The sequence below is a fragment of the Zophobas morio genome, unplaced genomic scaffold (genome assembly GCF_036711695.1).
Source record: "Zophobas morio isolate AGI-343-1 ecotype UQ-CSIRO unplaced genomic scaffold, CSIRO_AGI_Zmor_V1 ptg000008l, whole genome shotgun sequence".
Lineage (NCBI taxonomy): Eukaryota > Metazoa > Arthropoda > Insecta > Coleoptera > Tenebrionidae > Zophobas > Zophobas morio.
In genome coordinates this window covers 15,234,368-15,256,698 of record NW_026972113.1, presented here as the reverse complement: position 1 = coordinate 15,256,698, position 22,331 = coordinate 15,234,368, and the positions used below count along the sequence as shown (strand labels likewise).

Here is a 22,331-nt window from a genome sequence, read left to right as displayed (position 1 = left end):
TCTTTTCAGAAATTTTCTCAGGATCACCAACTTGTCCTTCTTTTCGCAATGTCTTTTCAAATAACGGATAAATTTATGTTTATAAGGATAAAAGTACCATCTTTTTCTCAAAACCGGTCATTTATTTACCTTCAACTCGGGAAATATTGATTTTACAATTAAGCTCCGCCCCTCGTTCCGACAACGAATGAAAAATTCATCAGAACAACATGATACTTAAAAACATATTTCACGTGGTAGATTCTTGTGGAGAAATAGGGATTTTGCAAATAAGCTCCGCCCTTCGGCTCACGACGAATAAAAAAAGTCGTCGAGACCAGGGCCGGTGAGCGGGGTTTTGTATTTTGCTTTCTTTGTTAATATGTGTAAATAATAATTTACCATTTTAAACATGTTTTCGGTTTCTTGTTGTGAAGAGAAGACCATGTATATTAAGAAAAAAAAAGCAAAACATAAGCCCCACCCACCCGCCCCATCTCAATTGTAACTATTTTTCCTTATTCGTCGTGAGCCAAGAGGGGCGGGGCTTAAGTTTAGCCTTTTTTATATAGACACGTAATCTTCTTTTCACAAGATATTTAAAAACATATTGAAAATGGTAAACTTTTGTCGGAAACATTGATTTTACAATTAAGCTCTGCCCCTCGCTCTGACAACGAATAAAAAATTCGTTACATTTGAGGTTTGGGGTGGGTGGGTGGGCCTTATTTTTTTTACTTTTTTTTTTTCTTGATACATAGTATATAATAAAAAGACCCGGCTTTTCCTCTAATTATCTTTTTTATATTCCACCGTTCCTTAATTAAAGTTTAGGACTGTGGTTTAGGATACGTTTTTTGTAATTATTGGAAATTGACGACGAGCAAGATCTAAAAATACCGAAAAAAAAAACGCCCCTTGTATTTAAATCTATCACACGGCCCCCGTAGTCAAAACATCCGGCAAGAACTGTCAAACGAATCAAACTCCCTAAATTTAGGGACTTTTAAAACAAATCGTAGCTCGTGTCATACCTGTGTGTCACTTCATTTTTGTGGTTGATTGAAATTCAAATAAAAATTGAGAATAAACTCACAAATATATTCTTATCAGTGAAAGTATAAAAACATGGCTACAGCAAGCACAACTTCGCCCCCAAGCACCCCCGACAGCGACTCTCTTGCTAAAAAAAACAAGTAAGTTTTCACGTTTGTTTTGAGGTTATGTTGTCTAACTGAACTCAGACTAGGTAAATGTGAAGTCTGCGCCAACCGAGACTCCAAATACTGTTGCCCCCGATGCGAAATCAAAACATGTTCCTTAAAATGCAACAAAATCCACAAACTCGAGGTGGAATGCAGCGGAGTGAGAGACCGGACGAAGTTTATCCCAGTGAACAAATTCACGAACTTGGATTTGTCGAGCGACTACAGGCTTTTGGAGGAGATTTCGAGGGTGGTGGACGTTTCAAAGAAAGCGAGGTGTAATTTGAGATTTGGTTTAAGCAGGGTAAAGTTTTAACTCTCGTAATCAAAATCATATTAATTGTGACTTTGTAGCGGTTTTTGTTGCTGCAGCAACAGGCTTTACAAAGGAAAATCTCGCTGAAGTTTTTACCAAGGACTTTTGCTAGGCACAAAAACAACAGCTCCATGTTTAATACTGGAACAAAAATAATTGAGTGGCATGTGGACTGGGTTTTTGTTAATAGTGAGAATTTTAAAGTGAGCGAGGAGAGGGTGCCTGAAAACGGCCGGATTAGCTCAATTCTTAGTAAATATTTGGCGAAGCAGGAGAGTGAGGAGATGCAGGAGAAGCTACAGTATTATCAAGCCGCAGATTTACCAGGTATAAGAATTCTCTTGAAAGCGGAACAAAAAAGTGGTAAGAAATTTTACGAAATCGACCCCACATACACACTGAAGGACTGTTTGAGGAACAAAATAATCATTGAATATCCTACTATTCACTTAGTCTTAAAAGATCAAGCACTTTTTTATGATATAGTGGATTCAGGTTCTTATTTAAATGTTGTTGTGGTCGTTTTTATTTGCACTTGTTTGTAGATGACGAGGAAGACTGTAAAAAAGAGCTTCAAAAACAAATAAAGAGTGGACAAGAAGTCATTAATAAAATCATCAAGAAATCTGAAAGTGAGGATGGGTTGTACGAATCACTGAAAAATTTCTTGTTTATTTCCGAGTATTCTGATGAAGAAGGGGAGTCAGAGGGAGAATGAAGCAAAGTAAATTGTTGATGATTTTGCGCCATAAAGAAAAGGTTTTGTTGGGATAAAATTGATTCACGTTTTAGTTAATAATTTTTAAAAATTTTTGAAACAGGATTGTTTATTTTCGTCGTTTTAAAAATTGTTATATTTCGAACTGACTGGTGCTTGGATATCGATTTATGCGATGGTTGTGGTTAGGCAACCCAGAATACACCTCGATGTGAGGAAAATAGAAAACGATGGTCGACATTAATGTATATTATTATTTCTTGCAGAAATATTAATACTTTGACACGAGTACAACACACAGATTTAAATTTTAACAACAGAAATATATCTACACATTTATTATGTAAATAAAGTCGGAATTTAGCTAATTTTTCGTTCTACATTTTACCAAAATATATCTCCAGTTTAATTCTCCCGTAATTGTGTGCTTCAAACAACCCTGTAACATTTCCTAAATTTGTTCAAAAACGGAACTCAAGTAATCACAGTGTAGCAATTGATATGACGATTTTTCACATAACGGAACAAACCTAAATAAAACTTCGTTTCCCACTTCTTTTACGTCTGAATTTCGCCGAGCACTGCTCGTAATAAAAATACTGAATCTGCGAATCCTCATGTTTCTGCGACATATGCACAATCAAACCCCGTTCTTTGCGAGCTCTGAACAAACACAGCTCACATTTGAACCACTTGCACGCCTCATTGTCATTGTAGCGATGGGCGGCGGCACATCGCAGGCTGTGTTTCACCGCCACGTACTTCGATAAAGTGTCAAATTGACACTTGAGGCATTTATAGACCATCGCGTTTGGATTCTGTTGTGTATGGCCACCCACGACGTGCGCTCTTAAGATGGTCGAGAAGTTCGTTTGAAAATTGGCGCATCGGACGCACACATACGGGTTAATTTCGTGTGTGCAGTCAAATAACATCCGTGGGGGTTTGGTTCGATGGTTTACCTAGAAAAGCTGCGATTAGAGGTGGTTGTGGGGGGGTGTGGAACGCAAACCGGGGAAGTTTTTAGTTCGAGGAATTAGGGCGCATGTTTCTTGAGGTTGTGATGGGTTGTTGATGGTGAGAGGCGGCGATTGTGGTTTGATTTGGTTGTTATCACCGGAGATGCACTGCGACTGATGCACTGGTTATTGATTATCAAAACAGCGTTGAAAGTAATCTACAATACATGCGCGCTGTAGATGCATTTTGTTTTGGTTTTGTTGACGGGTTCAAATTTGGTTCGCTGTTTATTCCATCCAAAAATTTGTTGAAGTTAGCAAATTTGAAAGAAGTTTGGGATAAAATGATAATCCATTGGACGACTGGCTACTTTTATGTTTTTTCGACGTTTCATGTCTGGATTTTTATTACCTACGGTTTATGAATCAGTTCAGTTTTTATTCTAGACATCCACGTTTTTGGAAAAAAATCAAAATTGTATAACAACATTTTGCAATTTGATTTAGAATCATGGTAAATCGTTAATCAAAATTTATTCGGTCATCCCCTCCCAAAAAATTGACGACGTTACTTCAAAATTTTGCCGAATAAATCCTCTCTGAAATATGCAGTATATTATATTATTACTCTATAATAATTGTCGTTTATTAATGCACTCATACATTTGAGAATTACTTATACAGGGTGACTCAAAAAACTGATTGATTAAAGTCAAATCTTATAATTTTTCGAAAAATTTGAATTTATTTACCTTCGACCTATTTTTTGGTACCACGATTTTTAATTTTAATTTTTTTTTCCTCAATATTTCAAGTTTTTGATTTTTATTTTTCGTTTTCATAATTTTCCATTTATTCAATTTTTAAAATTTTTAATCTTTGATTTTTAAGTTCCTCGGTTTTCCAAATTTAAAATTTTTCAATTTTGCATTTTTTGGATTTCTTAATTATCAGATTTTCCGATTTCTTTAATTTTCGATATTTTGATTTTACAATATATCGTTTTTTAGATTTTTTACTTTTGCGATTTTTAAGTTTCTCGATTAAAATTTTTAATCATTCGATTTTTCAAGTTTTCGTTGCTTCAATTTTTCAAGTTTTCAAGTTCTTGATTTCCAATTTTTAGATTTTTCGAAGATTTCATTTCATACTTATTCGTTTTTATTTTATTTTTCAATCTTACAATTTCAGAATTTTTTATTTTATTTTTTTTATTCCAAAAGTTAATCGAAAAATCCAAAAATGAAAAATCGAAGAACTAAAAAATCGGAAAAAATTGAAAAAATTAAAAATTTCAAATTCAAAAAAGTGGAAAATTGAAAAATTGCAAATCACAGCGCTGAAATATCGAAAAATTAGAAAATCTACAAAACGAGAGGTCGAAAAATCGTCAAATCGAAAAATGGAAAAACCGAAAATTTAAAAAAATCAAAAACGTTAGGAATAAAAAAATAGAAGAGTTGCAAAAACTAAAAAAGTGAGAACTCGAGAAGTCGAAAAATTGAAAAATTCAAAAATAGAGAAATCGAAAAATAGAAAAACCGATTAATCGGGAAATAGAAGAATCGTAAATTTATAAATAACAAAAACTGAAATATCGAGAAATCGAAAAACCGAAAATCAAAAAAAAAAGAAAAATCAGGAACCGGAAAAATCGAAAAACTGAAACATTGAAGAATTGAAACTGGGACATAGATAAATAAAAAAATTGAAAAATCTATAATTTAAAAAAACGAAAAATTGAAAAATCGAAAATTGAAAAAGTCAAAAGACGAAAAATGGAAGCGAAAAACAGGAAAATCTAGAAATCGAAAAATCGTCAAATCGAAAATCGCAAAATCGAAAATTTAAAAAACTGAAAAATCAAAAATCTGAGAAATCAAAAAACTGAAGAGTTGCAAAAGCTGAAAAAATGAGAAACTGAGAAGTCGAAAATCCGAGAAATGGGAACACTAAAAAATGAAAAATATAAAAATCGACAAATCGAAAAGTAGAATAATCGATTAATGGAGAAATCGAAAAAACGAAAATTTAAAAAATTGAAAAATCAAAAAATTAAAAAAGTAAAAAAAAAATATGGAAACGAAAAATTGAAAACTTGTAGAATTGAAATATTGAAAAATCCCAAAAGTGAAATATCGAAAAATTAGAAAATCTACAAATCGAAAGGTCGAAAAATCGTCAAATCGAAAAATAGAAAAAGTAAAAACTTAAAAACTGAAGGATTAAAAACCTAGGCTATCAAAAAATTGAGGAGATGCAAAAATGAGAAATCGAGAAGTCGAAAAATTGAGAAACAAGGAAACCAAAAAAACTGAAAAATCTAAAAATCAATCGAAAAGTAGAAAAATCGAATAATCGAGAAATCGAAGATTCGTAAATTTAGAAATACCAAAAATTGAAAAATTGAAAAATCCAGAAATCGCAAAACTGAAACATTGAAGAATTGAAAACCTGAAATATCGAGAAATAGATAAATCGAAAAATTGAAAAAGTAAAGACGAAAAATTCAAAAAACGAAATATTGAAAAATTCTAAAACTGAAATATCGAAAAATTGGAAAATCTAGAAATCGAACAACCGAAAATTAAAAAAAATTAAAAATCAGAAACCGGAAAAATCTAAAAACTGAAACATTGAAGAAATGAAAAACTGAAACATTGGGACATAGATAAATAAAAAAATTGAAAAATCTAAAATTGAAAAAGTCAAAAGACGAAAAATGGAAACGAAAAAATGAAAAATTGAGAAGTGGAAAAAAACGAGAAATGGGAATACCAAAAAATTGAAAAATATAAAAAATTCACAAATCGACAAGTAGAATAATCGCTTAATCGAGAAATCGAAAAAATGAAAAATCGAAAAATTGAAAAATCGAAAAATTAAAAATCAATAAACTAAAAAATTGGAAAACATTGAAATAACGAAAAATTTCAAAATCGAAAAAGTGGAAAATCGGAAAATTGCAAATGGAAGGTTGAAACACTGAAAAACTAAAAATCGAAAAAATTGATGTCAGTCTAAAATCCGTAAAATTGCAAAATCGAAAAATAAAATATTCGAAAATTAGAAAAAAGAAAAATGGAGGAATAGAAAAATTGAGAAGTCGAAAAATCCAAAATTTAAAAAATCAAAAAATTGAAAAAGTAAAACAAAAAATGAAAACGAAAAATTGGAAACTTGAATCGAAATATTGAAAAATCTACAAATCTAAAGGTTGAAAATCGTCAAATCGAAAAGTCGAAAAACCGAAAATTTAAAAATTTGAAAAATCAAAAACCCGCCAAATAAAAAAATTGAAGAGTTGCAAAAATGAGAAATCGACATGTCGAAAAATTGAGAAATGGGAAGACCAAAAAAATGGAATAATCTAAAAATTGAGAAATCGAAAATAGAAAAATCGATTAATCGAAAAATTGAAAGATCGAAAATTTTAAAAATCGAAAAATTGAAAGATTGGAGAATTGAAAAACTGAAACATTCGAGAATTGAAAAATTGAAACATCGAAAAATAGGTAAATCGAAACATAGAAAAATCGATAAATTGAAATATCAAAAAGTGGAAAAATTGAAAAATCTAAAATTTTAAAAATCGAAATATTGAAAAAGTAAAAAGACGAAAAATGGAAAGGAAACATTGAAGAAACGAAATATTGAAAAATTCCAAAACTGAAATATCGTGGAATCGAAAAATCACAAAACCGAGAAGTAAAACAAAATATGGAAACAAAAGATTGTAAACTTGAAGAATTGAAATATTGAAAAATCCCAAAACTGAAATATCGAAAAATTAGAAAATCTACAAATCGAAAAATAGGAAAACCAAACATTTAAAAACTGAAAAATCAAAAACCTGGGAAATCAAAGAATAGAAGTCTTGCAAAAGTAAAAAATCGAGTCCAAAAATTGAGAAATGGGAAAACCAAAAAAACTGAAGAAACTAAAAATCGAAAAGTAGAAAAATCGATTAATCGAGAAATCGAAGATTCGTAAATTTAGAAATACCAAAAATTGAAAAATCGAGAAATCGAAAAACTGAAACATTGAAGAATTGGAAAACTGAAATATCGAAAAATTGGAATATCTAGAAATTGAAAAATCAGAAACCTGAAAAATCGAAAAACCGAAAATTTCAAAAACGGAAAAATCAAAAACTTCAGAAATCAAAAAATTAAAGAGTTGCAAAAACTAAAAAAAATGAGAAATTGAGAAGTGGAAAAAAACGAGAAATGGGAGCACCAAAAATAAAAATCCACAAATCGAAAAGTAGAATAGTCTATTAATCGAGAAATCGAAAAAACGAAAATTTAGAAATAATACCAAAAATTGAAAAATCGAAAATTGAAAAAATTGAACAATCAAAAACCTGATAAATCGAAAAACTGATAGATTGAAGAAATGAAAATTTGAAAAATCCAAAAATTTAAAATCGATAAACTAAAAAATTGGAAAACATTGAAATAACGAAAAATTTCAAAATCGAAAACGTGGAAAATCGGAAAATTGCAAATGGAAAATCGAAACACTGGAAAACTAAAAATCAAAAAAATTAATATGTCAATGTAAAAACCGTAAAATTGCAAAATCGATAAATACAATATTCGAAAATTAGAAAAAAGAAAAATTGAGGAACAGAAAAATCGAGAAATCGAAAAATCTAAAATTTAAAAAATCAAAACATTGAAAAAGTAAAACAAAAATTAGGAACGAAAAATTGGAAACTTGAATCGAAATATTGAAAAATCTACAAATCTAAAGATTGCAAATTGTCAAATCGAAAAACCGAAAATTTAAAAAACTGAAAAATCAAAAACCCGACAAAGAGTTGGAAAAATGAGAAATCGAGAAGTCGAAAAATTGAGAAATGGGAAAACCAAAAAAATGGAAAAATCTAAAAATCGGGAAATCTAAAATAGAAAAACCGAAAATTTAAAAAATTGAAAAATCAGAAACCTGAAAAATCGAAAAACTGAACCATTGGAGAATTGAAAAACTGAAACATCGAAAAATAGGTAAATCGAAACATGGAAAAATCGATAAATTGAAATATCAAAAAATGGAAAAATTGAAAAATCTAAAATTTAAAAAATCGAAAAATTGAAGAAGTAAAAAGACGAAAAATTGAAACGAAAAACCGAAGAAACGAAATATTGAAAAATCCTAAAACTGAAATGTCGAAAAATTGGAAAATCTAGAAATCGAAAAGTCAAAAAATCACAAAACTGACAAATCAAAAAATTGTAGAGTTGCACAAACTAAAAAAATGAGAAACTGAGAAGTGAAAAAATCGAGAAATTGGAACACCAAAAAAATTGAAAAATATAAAGACCGACAAATCGAAAAGTAGATTAATCGATTAATCGAGAAATCGAAAATTGAAAAATCGAAAAAGTGGAAAATCGGAAAATTGCAAATCAAAGCATTGAAGAACTGAAAGATTGAAACATTGAAAAACTAAAAATTGAGAAACTTAAAAATCGGAAAAATTAATGATTCGAAAAACTGGAAAGAAGAAAAAACACTATCTAGAAATTGAAATATCCAAAAGCTGGAAAATCGAAAAACTGTATATAATTTAAAAATGAACAAAAAAATTGAACTGAAAAATTGCTAAACGAAAAATGACACAAAATTGAAATTGAAAAAAAATTAGAAAATCGGAACATTGAAAAATCGCCAAATTATAAAAATAAAGAAAATAAAAAACCGAAACGAAAAAATGCAGATCGAGAATTTGAAGAAATTACAAATCAAAGAAAAATTTAAACATTGAAGAAACAATAAAGAATGAAAAATTCAACTCAAAAAAGCTGCAGAAGTGTTATGTACGCCACTGGTTTACTTTATATAGAGGTTATCAGAAAACAAAAATCGAAAATCTTTTAAATAATTTTTCAAAAAAGGGGGATTTTTTCAGAGGCGAGGGCGAATCCTATCGAAATAACCTTGGAATAATTTTTTTTCAATGGATTTAAAATCATCTTCGTATTTTGTTTTAGAACTAATTCTATTAATACATATTAGTACTATTAATTGCTACAACTGAAAGTACTGCTACCGTACCTATCCTTACGGAGCAAAATCCCACAATAGAACCATCACCAGCGAATTACTTCTTTCACAGGACCTCATTTTCCCCTCCTCTCTCAATTACGTCTTTCCTGTAATTAAAGCCTCAAAAACGAATGTTAACATCCACCGTTAACATAAATTAGAACCAACGCTTCTTCTGTAGTCCGCCTTTGTGGAAATTAAGACATCAATAACACACCCAAGACAAAGTACCCGAAATTCATCACCCGACTCACAAAAACGAACAATTAATACCCATAACACTTCTCGTGGTAGTCGGAACATTAAAACATAAACGATGATTTGACGGCTTTTCGCCTTTAACACAACACAATTACAAATGTGGGGGCGGTACTTTCATCAGAACCTGGCGAAATTGCGCCGTCTGGCCGTACTCAGATTAATTCCTGCCGTGACAATAATTCAACCGAACTATCGAACCGACTTCTTCATTATCATTACACACACAGAAATACCCACGTGTAACTAGTACGTGGGCGGCGCGATATTCCGAAATCGCAAATTTGAATCGACTGCCTCGACGTACGTAATTTAAAATCAAAGTCTTTTATAAAAAAGTAATCAGCTTTCGTTGAACCGGAAAAAAAATTCAAATTAACTTTAAATCACGTTTTTATAAAAAGTCATCCGGTACAAAGACATAAACACTTTTAATCTGTTTTTACGTAATTTGAAATTCTCTTTGTGGGGAAATAAAATAAGCTGCGCGGCCCTAAAGCGATCAAAGCGCAGAGGCGATAAAGGGCGGATTTTTAACGGGAATATTTTCTTCCTTTCGAACACACCGCAGTTCGTAATATCTAGCGTCTAAAGCAACATTTATCTCCGAAAAAATACGCTACATAATACGTACTTGTTTTATGATTTATACACGAATATTAATTCTCACCAATTAGATTTAGTTTAGAATGCGGTAACCAGCTAGTGAGAAGTTCTCCATCGTTACGCCATCCCGCTAAATCCGATTAAAATTTTCTTGTTTCCCGAGCAGCAAATGAACCTGATTATTCCGACTTAATGGATGAGCATAATAACGTGGTTAGTAGTCCACAAAGCACCCTTATGGAGCAAGGGCGGTCTTGTTTTCGTCGTAGACATGTTACCGCTTTGATGTGATATTTCGGTTAGTTAGTCCGCATCTTAGACCGCCCGGCGTGTGTGTGCCTTCCAATAATCTGATTACCAAGCCATATAGCCGACATTCTAATAGGGTAAGCACAGCGCCCCAAATTAGGTTATGCCTAACTGAGAGACAATACCTCTGCATTTATATAAGCAAAATCAAAGTGGATGGCTCTTTATTTAGTTATTGGAATGCGTACGGCGTTAGATTACTAACCGAGGGGGTCGTGATACAGTTACGTCATCACAGAGGGAATCGTTCCATTAAAAAAACTTTATATCACAAAAATTGTACCAACACAGCCCATTGAGACTGTCACAAGTGTTAATTTTTGTCAAAAATTCCAAAAACGGCGACAGAGTTGGCAGCGCAGATGACGGTCGCGCGGGTCGGGTTTGCGGAAACGCACACTACACCTTAAATTATCGATTTACTTATCGAAATTTCCAAAAATCGAATATCTTTTAAGTGAGAAGTATGTTCGCTTCATCATCACGTACGACCGCCTTCGTTTTCTCGTCCGGTCTGCGTACTATGCCACGGGTTATTGGACATTAATAGTTAATAATGTGAGTGTAATTACTTGTTCGTTCATCAATCAGGCGCTTGTCACCCGATCACAACTTGAAACTCATTACAGAGAGAAAATCGCCTGTGGGAGAAATATTAACTCTCACTAGTCCGTATATGATGTATGTGAGTCCAACAAACCACTTAATTCCGAAAAAGATCCGACCGCATACAGGGTGTTTCACGTATTTTCCGCTAACATAATTTCTGGCGAACTTAATTAACGCGAAGCAATTACGTTTTTGTCGAAATAATTAGTCAGGTGGAGGGCCACATTTGGACAATGCAGGCTGCATCTGAGTCGACGTGGGGGCCGGCCGCACCCCAATTAGAGTAATATGTTTCATTAGCGCTCCGGTTGTATGCGGCTACTACCTGTGTTCATTGTACTTCACACAATGCCACCTCTATTATGGCCTTAATTGCATATTAAAAATCTCATCCCCTGCATACACTCGCCGCCGGTAATTGACACGTTGATTATTAGCTCACGCCAGTGGAGGCCTTGAGATGACGGTCAAGTGTCATTGTGGGTGACGTCGCGGTCGTTGAAACGGAAAACATATCGTCGCCGTTTTGGAATGGCTAACAGAAGCTATAATGAAATAGCAATTTCAGACACATTTAATAATTATTTTCGATCATAAGATAGATCAATACGTATTCAGATAGATCACAAACTTAGCTTATATAATACAGGGGCGGCTTGTCCTATGAGGCAGGTGAGGCAGTGCCTCACCAATGAATTTTACGCCTTATTAGGATTTTTACTATTTTTTAACGACACATTTCGTCCAATAATTTGTGTCTTTTTTCTAAAATTTTAAAAATAAATATGGAAAATTATATTCTTATTTTTATCTCAGTGGGTACTCGTTGCTCCCTTAATTAAACAGCGCGCTGAAACACTCGACACAACATGTATTTTGTGACGCGAATGAGACAAACTCGTAGCTTGCCTCTACAGCAGATATAGAAATCATATCATTAATAGGCAAGCAACCTGCAATACACTCATAAGCGGTATGAGTTGAAAAAAGACAAAATTGAGGCTAGCCTCATTTCCGTGCTTGCAAAAGAGATGGACAACAATATTTGCGCGCGGAGAACGTGCGATTACAATGCAGTCTGCATTTGCAGAAGTATTCAAAATTAGGCCGTTGATTGTTTTGCCACAGATCTGTGTGTGTATAAATTGATTCAAAATTTCGGTAACAGAATTTTGTCTTAAAAGTGCCTACGTTTGCGTGTGTCGCGTTAGTGCTTTGTGGTTGTCATAATTTGATTTCGGTAATCGTTATTTAAGATTACGAGTAAATCGGAATATTTCTCTACTAACGTTAAATGACAATAGCAGTTCTGTTTTTTTTTACTTTCACGTATGATGATAAATTATATGTAGTTAAGGAATTAAAGCGGCCAGTTCCTGATTTGAGTAAATCGTTAATTGATCTATAAAAAAGTTTAAAATAAATCCAGAGTATTTATGTTTTATATGTTTTTCGTTTTGTTTTTTGTTATAAATCAAATTAGGTTTATTTTATGTTGTATTTGATTTTTTTCGATATGTTTTCTTTAAAGTTTATTTTAATTTTGTTTTTTTTAAGTTATATTAGTTTTTTCTGACCACGTTTCCCTTTCCTTTTGTCCTGTCATTCCCATCCTTTCCTTACAAGAGTTCCTTACACCTTCACGTTGGTTCTTGGTGGACAGTTAAATGAGTTTACAAATTTGTTTATTTGACCAAGTAGAAAATATTTAAGTAATCTTGATTTATTTATATTTTGGAGCGTATTGTGCTTTGCCTCATCAACTTTTCAAGTCATGAGCCGCCCCTGATATAATACTTTAAGACAAATGGAGTCCTTGAGATTCTTTCTTCTGCTAAACTAAGCAGAAATTCCAAAGAAACTGTATATTCCTGGAATTTATTATTATAAACATTCTCTTTAATCCTAGAAATAGTAAAAATCCTACACATCTGTCCTCATACAGATTTTTGAAATTTTAAAAATCCTTTAAATTCTCGAGATTCTAAAGTTCCCAGAAATCCTAGAATTTTAAAGGTTGCAGTGACACTAGATTCTAGAGGTTATAAATATTTTAAGTAGAGATTCTAACCACATTTGTCGTTGCGGAGATCTTTAAGGTTTCAGAGATCCTAAAAATCCTATAAATTCTCAAGATTCTAAAGATCGTACAGACTCCAGGGGCACTATATCACAGACATAATATAGATATCATAGTGAACTTAGAGATTATATACATATTTTAGAATTCTAGGTAGATATTTCAGAAAAGCTGTATTTTTCAGTGTTCCAAAGGCTCATAAATTATAGAGATTGCAGAAATTTTGATGATTTTGATGTTAAGATTTCAGATATCCTAAGAATTTTACAAATTTTTGAGGTTTTAAAGATTCCAAAAATCCTTTACATTAAATTAATTAAATTTACAATCCTAGAGACCCCCGTGACACTGTAGATAGATATATAGAAAGATAGAAACCATAGAGATCTTAGAGATTATATATTTTTGAAGATTCCAGCTAGATATAAAAAAAACTGTAGACTCCGCAGCAAATTTTACTATTCCTAAGATTCAGAGGTTCTAAATCGTAGAAATTTTTATGAGTACAGAAATCCTTTAATTTTAGACATAATATTTGATATAAATATAATATCCTATAGAAGTCTTCCACAAGGGGTCCCCGAGATTCTTTCAAATTACTGCAAAAACAAAACAACAGGTGATCATGATATTCTTTCAAACTATTTAAAAACAAGACAAGAAATCTGCTAAATTTTTTCAAACTACTTCAAAAAGAAAGGAGAAGGCGTCCCCAAGATTCTTTCAAATTACTTCAAAAACCAGGCACAAGCGGTCCCCGAGATTCTTTCTATTTACTTCAAAAACAAAATAAGGGACCCTCAAGATTCTTTCAAACTGCTGCAAAAACGAAACAAAAGGGGTCTCCGAGATTCTTTCAAATTACTTCAAAAACCAGGCACAAGAGGTTCCCGAGATCCTTTAAAATTAGTTCAAAACAAAACAAAAAGGGTCTCCGAAGTTCTTACAAACTACTTCAAAAACCAGGCACAAACGGTTCCTGAGATTCTTTAAAATTACTTCAAAAACAAAAAAAAAAGAGCCCCAAAGAATATTTCCAAATTGCTTTAAAAATAATACACAGCAAGATCCCAGAGATTCTTTCAAATTACTTCAAAAACCAGACTCAAAGGATCTCCGAAAGTCTTTCAAACTACTTTAAAAACCAGGCAATAGAGGTTCCCGAGATTCTTTAAAATTACTTGAACAAAACAAAAGGGGTCCCCAAGACTGTTTCAAACTACTTCAAAAACCACGCACAAGAAGTTCCCAAAATCCTTTATAATTACTTCAAAAATAAAACAAAAAGGGTCTACCAGACACAAGTGGTATCCGAAATTCTTCCAAGTTTGCAAAACAAAACAAAAGGTGTCCCTGATATTCTTACAAACTACTTCAAAAATCAGGCACAAAAGGTACCCGGGATTCTTTAAAATTACTTCAAAAATAAAACAAACTGGTCCCGGAAATTCTTTCAAATGACTTCCAAAACAAAATGAGGGATCCTCAAGATTCTTTCAAACTGCTGCAAAAATGAAACAAAAGGGGTCTCTGAGATTCTTTCAAACTACTCAAAAACCAGGCAGAAGATTTGAGGATTCTGGTGTTCTGAGGGTTTGAGGATTCTGGTGTTCTGAGAATTTGAGGATTATGGTGTTCTGAGGATTTGAGGATTTTGGTGTTCTGAAGATTTGAGGATTTTGATGCTCTGAGGATTTGAATATTATGATCTTCTGAGGATTTGAGGATTCTGGTGATCTGAGGATTTGAGGATTATGGTTTTCTGAGGATTTGAGGATTACGATGTTCTGAGGATTTGAGGATTCTGGTGTTCTGAGAATTTGGGGATTATGATGTTCTGAGGATTTGAGGCTCAAAGGATCCCCGAGATTCTTTAAAATTACTTCAAAAACAAAAAAAAGTCCCAAAGAATCTTTCCAATCGCTTTAAAAATAATACACAGAAAGATCCCAGAGATTCTTTCAAATTACTTCAAAAACTAGGCTCAAAGGATCCCCGAAATTCTTTCAAACTACTTTAAAAACCGAGATTTTTTAAAATTACTTGAAGAATAAAACAAAAGCGGTCCCCGAGAGTGTTTTTCAACTACTTCAAAAACCAGACACGTGGTCCCCGATATTCTTCCAAGTTTCTTCAAAAACAAGAAAAGAGATTCCCAGAAATCTTTCAAACTACTGCAAAAACAAAACAAAAGGGGTCGCTGAGATTCTTAAATTACTTCAAAAACCAGGCAGAGGATTTGACGATTCTGGTGTTCTGAGGATTTGAAGATTAGGGTGTTTTGACGATTTGAGGAATATGATGTTCTGAGGATTTGAGGATTATGGTGTTCTGAGGATTTGGGCATTATGATGTTCTGAGGATTTGAGGATTATGGTGTTCTGAGGATTTGAGACTCAAAGGATCCCCGAGATTCTTTCAAACTACTTCAAAAATCAGGCACAAGAGGTTCCCGAGATTCTTTAAAATTAGTTCAAGAACAAAACAAAAGGGGTCTCCAAGATTTTTTCAAATTACTTCAAAAACCAGGCAGAGGATTTGAGGATTCTGGTGTTCTGAGAATTTGAAGATTATGCTGTTCTGAGGATTTGAGGCTCACAGGATCCCCGAGATTCTTTCAAACTACATCAAAAATCGGGCACAAGGGGTTCCCGAGATTCTTTAAAATTACTTTAAGAACAAAACAAAAGGCGTCCCTCAGACTGTTTCAAACTACTTCAAAAACCAGACATAAGAGGTTCCCGAGATTCTTTAAAATTACTTCAAAAATAAAACAAAAGTTGTCCCACAGATTCTTTTAAATTACTTCAAAAACGAAACAAAAGAGATTTCCAAGATTCTTTCAAACTACTTCAAAAATCAGGCACAAGGGGTTCCCGAGATTCTTTAAAATTAGTTCAAGAACAAAACAAAAAGCGTCCCGCAGACTGTTTCAAACTACTTCAAAAACCAGACACAAGAGGTTCCCGAGATCCTTTAAAATTACTTCAAAAACAAAACAAAAAGGGTCCCCGAGATTCTTTAAAATTATTTTAAGAATAAAACAAAAGTGGTCCCCGAGATTCTTTCAAATACTTGAAAAACAAAAAAATAGTCCCGGAGATTCTTTCAAATTGCTTTAAAAATAATACACGAATCTAAATTTTATATACTTTAAAATGAAGTAAAATTTCGACCTTTACAGCGCCGGTTTCCCATGCTGTTTCAGGAAGTCCTTGTTAGTTACCTACAAAGACATTTCCTTATGATTTTCGCCAAAGTTTTTGAAAAAAAAAATAAATTGCGTATATGTTTTTATTAGCCTATTTAACATGTGTTCTAGTGTATGTGTCGTGTGTATTTTTTCAGTGTTGGATAGATTTAACCAATGATTTGATGACGTCATCTCAAAATTTTGCTTAGTACAGCCACATAAATTTTATAAAATAATACATAGTTTATGAATTTGCCTTGATTTTCTTTGTTATTACATATTATAATTTCTATTATTCAATATTTCTCGTAATAAAGCTGGTCTTTACATACATAATACCAACTATACGAAACACGGGCTCAGTGGCACATATCTCTACTTTAAATTATAAGGGTTATTTTAATTTTGTAATTCTTGGAGGGAGCTGAATTTGCCGGACTGTACTTCAGGGGGTGTAAATAACGTTATCAAACAAGAAAAAGCAGTGGTAAATTGTGACCACTGGCCGTCTTCACTTCCTGTTCTGAGTTTAGGTTTCTTAGAATAATGCGTTAACAATAATATAAAAATAAATAAACTTTGCTGGAACAGACTGCAATTAATTAATTCTGCACGTCAGATAAATTTGACTTTGGTTAATAGAAATTCCACTGTTTACATACAATGCGTTTTCTGCATAGATTTGCAACAACTGAAGACATTGATTAAGTATATTGTATATGTGTTTAATCAATGCTTAAGGTCAATAGAGTTAACTAGTTTCCATTTCACGTAGGTACGTAATTTTTGACGTAAAAAAATCTTGTAGTACGTGCACTCTCATTTAACAAACTAAATCCAAAAAACTACGAAAGCAGTGACCTGTTGATTCTATACAAGCATATATTTAAATAGAGAGCTTCGTTAGTTCATGCGATCGATGTGAAAGGATTGGCTACGATTATATCATTATTATAATAATTATTATTAATTAGTTATTATTCTAACGCAGAGCGCTCGTTTGGCTCTTGAACGCATTCCTTCTCCCGGGGTGCGACCCCTCCTTGCGTCTTCGACTTATGCTCGGTCTGTATCCTCTATGTCGGCGGTGCTATGACTGTTTTGTGCGTCGACATTAATTAATTACAGTTGCGGTGAGTGGCCATTGTGGCTTGATGGGGGCCTAATAGCCCGGCTGCCGTACATCGCGAAGTAGCCAACTCCGAACATCATTAGTTACCCATTGTCTCAGTTAATCTTAAAAGGACCCCGCTAACTTTCGAATCATCCGCCGAAAAAATTACAAACCTGAGTCACCAAAAATACGCACTTTTTCTGTATTGTATAGTAGAGTTCCGCATTTTTTTCCGTGGGTCTATCTCGCAGAAAAAGCGGGCCGGCCTCGCTGATCGCGCTTTTATTAAAGCGTTTCTGCCATTGGCCCATTTTTAATAAATTATAATTAAGTAAATCAAAAGTTTGTTTTTTGTTGTCGAGGATTGAATCGGCAAAATTGGTAGTTAATTAAACGCGGCAAGTCGTAATGGGGGTCAAGTCGCGACTTTTTGTTCGCCGGTTTATTGTTAAATGGATTTGAAAGAAAGAATAATCATAGAGTGCTCGTGATTTCTATCGATTGTGATGGTTAGAGTCAATTAGTCTTTATGTTTTGATTTTTTTCTCGATTTTGATTCTCCAGATTATATTTGTTAGTGTACAATCGATTTGAAATTCATTTCCTTTAACAATGCCTAATTATGTAGTATTATTTCAATTTGTTCATATTTGGCGGCGGGTTTTTGTCGGGTGGCTGCGAATGGAGTGGGCGGCGTGCCTTTCACTACGAGAAAAAATAGGCGCCAAAATAAGCCCAAATTTATTATTTAACTTATTACTAAATAAGGATGTCTTTAAAATAAATAGGTCGTTTGCTGGTTTGGTGACTGCGGGAGTTGGTCAAGGGACTTTCATAGGACTCATGATATTTCTTATTTACAGCTTTGACTTTCACAGTTTAATTATTGAATTTTTAAAGGCAACTTAAACTAGATATTTAAATTTGAAGGTATTCTATTGCAATAATTTTAGTACGTATGAGAAATAACATCCTAGTGAGTCAAGCCAGGTTTATTTTTCGTAAGAAATAAAGAATCACAAGGGTTTAAAAATTGGTCTAATGTTATTTCGACAGAACTTCCCTCGCCTTTGAACTACGGTCCAACAAATCTTGTTTCCATGAGAAATTATGAAATTTTACTTTTTTGCGATAACCTCTATGGAATGAGAGAGAGAGAAAAAAGTCTCATTTTCTTAAAAACTGTAAAAAAAAAGAAACTTGGGAACCCCGAGAAGATTTCACATTATTAAAAAAAGACAGTTGGGACCCCCGAGAAGGTTTCATTTTCTTAAAAAAAAGACAGATGGGGCCGCCGAGAAGGTTTCAACTTGTTCAAAAAAAAAACACTCGCGGGCCCAGAGAAGTTTTAACCTTCTTAAAAAAAAGCAACTTGGGAACCCTGAGAAGGTTTCACATTAATAAAAAGGACAGTTGGGACCCAGATGGGAATTTTTGGATTCTCTGGAAGATCTAGAATTTAGATTTCTAAGGATCTGAACAAATTCGTACATTTTGAATCTCTTAAAATATCTTTCCTATTTTTGGAGTTTCTAAAATCTGTTAATTCTGCGAAATCTTTGCAACTGTTGAAAATCTTAGAATTTCTATAACCCATAGAATCTCGCAGCGAATATTTAGAGGCTTTAAAATATATTTAACTTTGCTGAAAACATGGAAATCTATGAAATTTGCAGTTTCTGTGAAATCTCTAGCTCGAATTGCAAAAGATGGATTATCTCTAGAATCTATATGACATAATATTCTAGAGCCTCTAGGATTTCTAGAAACTCTAAAATTTCTGAAGATAAGAATCTCTGGAATCCTGAGTTTTCGAGTTTCTAAAATCTCAATCTGTGAAAGCTTTGACGAATTGGAAATTCTTGAAATCTCTATAATTCTTAGAACCTCAAAGTTGATATTGATCTCTGGAATTTCTGTTATCTCGTAAATTCTAGCAGCCTTGAAAGCTTTGCACATTCTGATCCCCAGAGAATATTAGATCCTTTAAAATAGATTTGACTGTCCTGAAAACATTGAAATCTCTGTCTCAAATCGCAAAACATTGATAATAATCTCTAGAATTTCCATGATATAGTATTCTAGAGCCTCTAGGATTTCTAGAGACTCGATTATTTGTTGATATATCTAGGACCTCTAACATTTCTGAACATAAGAATCTGTGAGTTTCTAGAATCTCTTATGACGTGAAAGCTTTGACAACTCGAAATTCTTGGAATCTCTATAATCCTTGGAATCAAAAGTTGATATTGATCTCTAGAATCTCAGTCATTTCCTAAATTCTAGCAGCCTGGAATGTTTTGGACTTTCTGATTTTCAGAGTACATTTAGAGTCTTTAAAAGATATTGGATCTGTGACTTTGTTGAAAACATAGATATCTGTGAAATCGCTGGCTAGAATTGCAAAATATTGAAAATTTCTAGGATCCCTGGATCTGGAATTTTTGGATTCTCTGGAAGATCTAGAATCTAGATTTCTAAGGAACTGAAGAAAATCGTACCTTTTGAATCTCTAAAATATCTTTCCTATTTTTGGAGTTTCTAAAATCTCTTAATTCTGCGAAATCTTTGCAATTGTTGAAAATCTTAGAATTTCTATAACCCATAGAATCTCGTAGCGAATATTTAAAGGCTTTAAAATATATGTAACTTTACTGAAAACATGGAAATCTATGAAATTTACAGTTTCTGTGAAATCTCTGGCTCGAATTGCAAAACACGGATTATCTCTAGAATCTATATAACATAATATTCTAGAGCCTCTAGGATTTCTAGAAAATAACATTTCTGAACATAAGAATCTCTGGAATCCGAAGTTTTCCAGTTTCTAGAATCTCATCCTGTGAAAGCTTTGACGAATTGGAAATTCTTGAAATCTCTATAATTCTTAGAACCTCAAAGTTGATATTGATCTCTGGAATTTCTGTTATCTCGTAAATTCTAGAAAAAATTGAAAGCTTTGCACATTCTGATCCCCAGAGAATATTAGATCCTTTAAAATAGATTTGACTGTCCTGAAAACATTGAAATCTCTGTCTCAAATCGCAAAACATTGATAATAATCTCTAGAATTTCCATGACATAATATTCTAGAACCTCGATTCTTTGTTGATATATCTAGGACCTCTAACATTTCTGAACATAAGAATCTCTGAGTTTCTAGAATCTCTTATTACGTGAAAGCTTTGACAACTTGAAATTCTTGGAATATCTATAATCCTTGGAATCAAAAGTTGACATTGATCTCTACAATCTCAGTCATTTTCTAAATTCTAGCAGCCTTGAAAGTTTTGGACTTTCTGATTTCCAGAGTACATTTAGAGTCTTTAAAAGATGTTGGATCTGTGACTTTGTTGAAAACATAGATATCTGTGAAATCGCTGGCTAGAATTGCAAAATATTGATAATTTCTAGGATCCCTGGATCTGGAATTTTTGGATTCTCTGGAAGATCTAGAATCCAGATTTCTAAGGATCTGAAGAAATTCGTACCTTTTGAATCTCTAAAATGTATTTCCTATTTTTGGAGTTTCTAAAATCTCTTAATCTGCGAAATCTTTGCAATTGTTGAAAATCTTAGAATTTATATAACCCATAGAATCTCGCAGCGAATATTTAGAGGCTTTAAAATATATTTAACTTTGCTGAAAACATGGAAATCTATGAAATTTACAGTTTCTGTGAAATCTCTGGCTCGAATTGCAAAAGACGGATTATCTCTAGAATCTATATAACATAATATTCTAGAGCCTCTAGGATTTCTAGAAACTAACATTTCTGAAGATAAGAATCTCTGGAATCCTGAGTTTTCGAGTTTCTAAAATCTCAATCTGTGAAAGCTTTGACGAATTGGAAATTCTTGAAATCTCTATAATTCTTAGAACCTCAAAGTTGATATTGATCTCTGGAATTTCTGTTATCTCGTAAATTCTAGCAGCCTTGAAAGCTTTGCACATTCTGATCCCCAGAGAATATTAGATCCTTTAAAATAGATTTGACTGTCCTGAAAACATTGAAATCTCTGTCTCAAATCGCAAAACATTGATAATAATCTCTAGAATTTCCATGACATAATATTCTAGAACCTCGATTCTTTGTTGATATATCTAGGACCTCTAACATTTCTGAACATAAGAATCTCTGAGTTTCTAGAATCTCTTATTACGTGAAAGCTTTGACAACTTGAAATTCTTGGAATCTCTATAATCCTTGGAATCAAAAGTTGACATTGATCTCTACAATCTCAGTCATTTTCTAAATTCTAGCAGCCTTGAAAGTTTTGGACTTTCTGATTTCCAGAGTACATTTAGAGTCTTTAAAAGATGTTGGATCTGTGACTTTGTCGAAAACATAGATATCTGTGAAATCGCTGGCTAGAATTGCAAAATATTGATAATTTCTAGGATCCCTGGATCTGGAATTTTTGGATTCTCTGGAAGATCTAGAATCCAGATTTCGAAGGATCTGAAGAAATTCGTACCTTTTGAATCTCTAAAATGTATTTCCTATTTTTGGAGTTTCTAAAATCTCTTAATCTGCGAAATCTTTGCAATTGTTGAAAATCTTAGAATTTATATAACCCATAAAATCTCGCAGCGAATATTTAGAGGCTTTAAAATATATTTAACTTTGCTGAAAACATGGAAATCTATGAAATTTACAGTTTCTGTGAAATCTCTGGCTCGAATTGCAAAAGACGGATTATCTCTAGAATCTATATAACATAATATGCTAGAGCCTCTAGGATTTCTAGAAACTAAAACATTTCTGAACATAAGAATCTCTGGAATCCTAAGTTTTCGAGTTTCTAGAATCTCATTCTGTGAAAGCTTTGACGAATTGGAACTTCTTGAAATCTCTATAATTCTCAGAACCTCAAAGTTGATATTGATCTCTGGAATTTCTGTTATCTCGTAAATTCTAGCAGCCTTG

At 32.8% G+C, this 22,331-nt stretch overlaps 1 protein-coding gene across 1 annotated transcript; it reads left to right on the top strand.

Annotated features, from left to right (window-relative positions):
- Positions 1–835: 835 nt before the first annotated feature.
- On the top strand, positions 836–2,586 carry LOC135124897 (box C/D snoRNA protein 1-like). The gene is made up of 4 exons (XM_064050114.1): positions 836–1,175; positions 1,224–1,488; positions 1,539–1,995; positions 2,046–2,586. Exons 1-4 carry the CDS (start codon positions 1,108–1,110, stop codon positions 2,216–2,218), a joined length of 963 nt encoding a protein of 320 aa, XP_063906184.1. The 5' UTR covers positions 836–1,107; the 3' UTR covers positions 2,219–2,586.
- The last annotated feature ends 19,745 nt before the right edge of the window (positions 2,587–22,331 follow it).

What these genes read in the sequence shown, in the direction of transcription:
- LOC135124897 (XM_064050114.1), top strand. Translation starts at nt 1,108, where the DNA reads ATGGCTACAGCAAGCACAACTTCGCCCCCAAGCACCCCCGACAGCGAC. An exon ending in TCTCTTGCTAAAAAAAACAA is followed by an intron (nt 1,176 to 1,223) that starts GTAAGTTTTCAC and finishes AACTGAACTCAG; the next exon opens with ACTAGGTAAATGTGAAGTCT. An exon ending in TTATGATATAGTGGATTCAG is followed by an intron (nt 1,996 to 2,045) that starts GTTCTTATTTAA and finishes ACTTGTTTGTAG; the next exon opens with ATGACGAGGAAGACTGTAAA.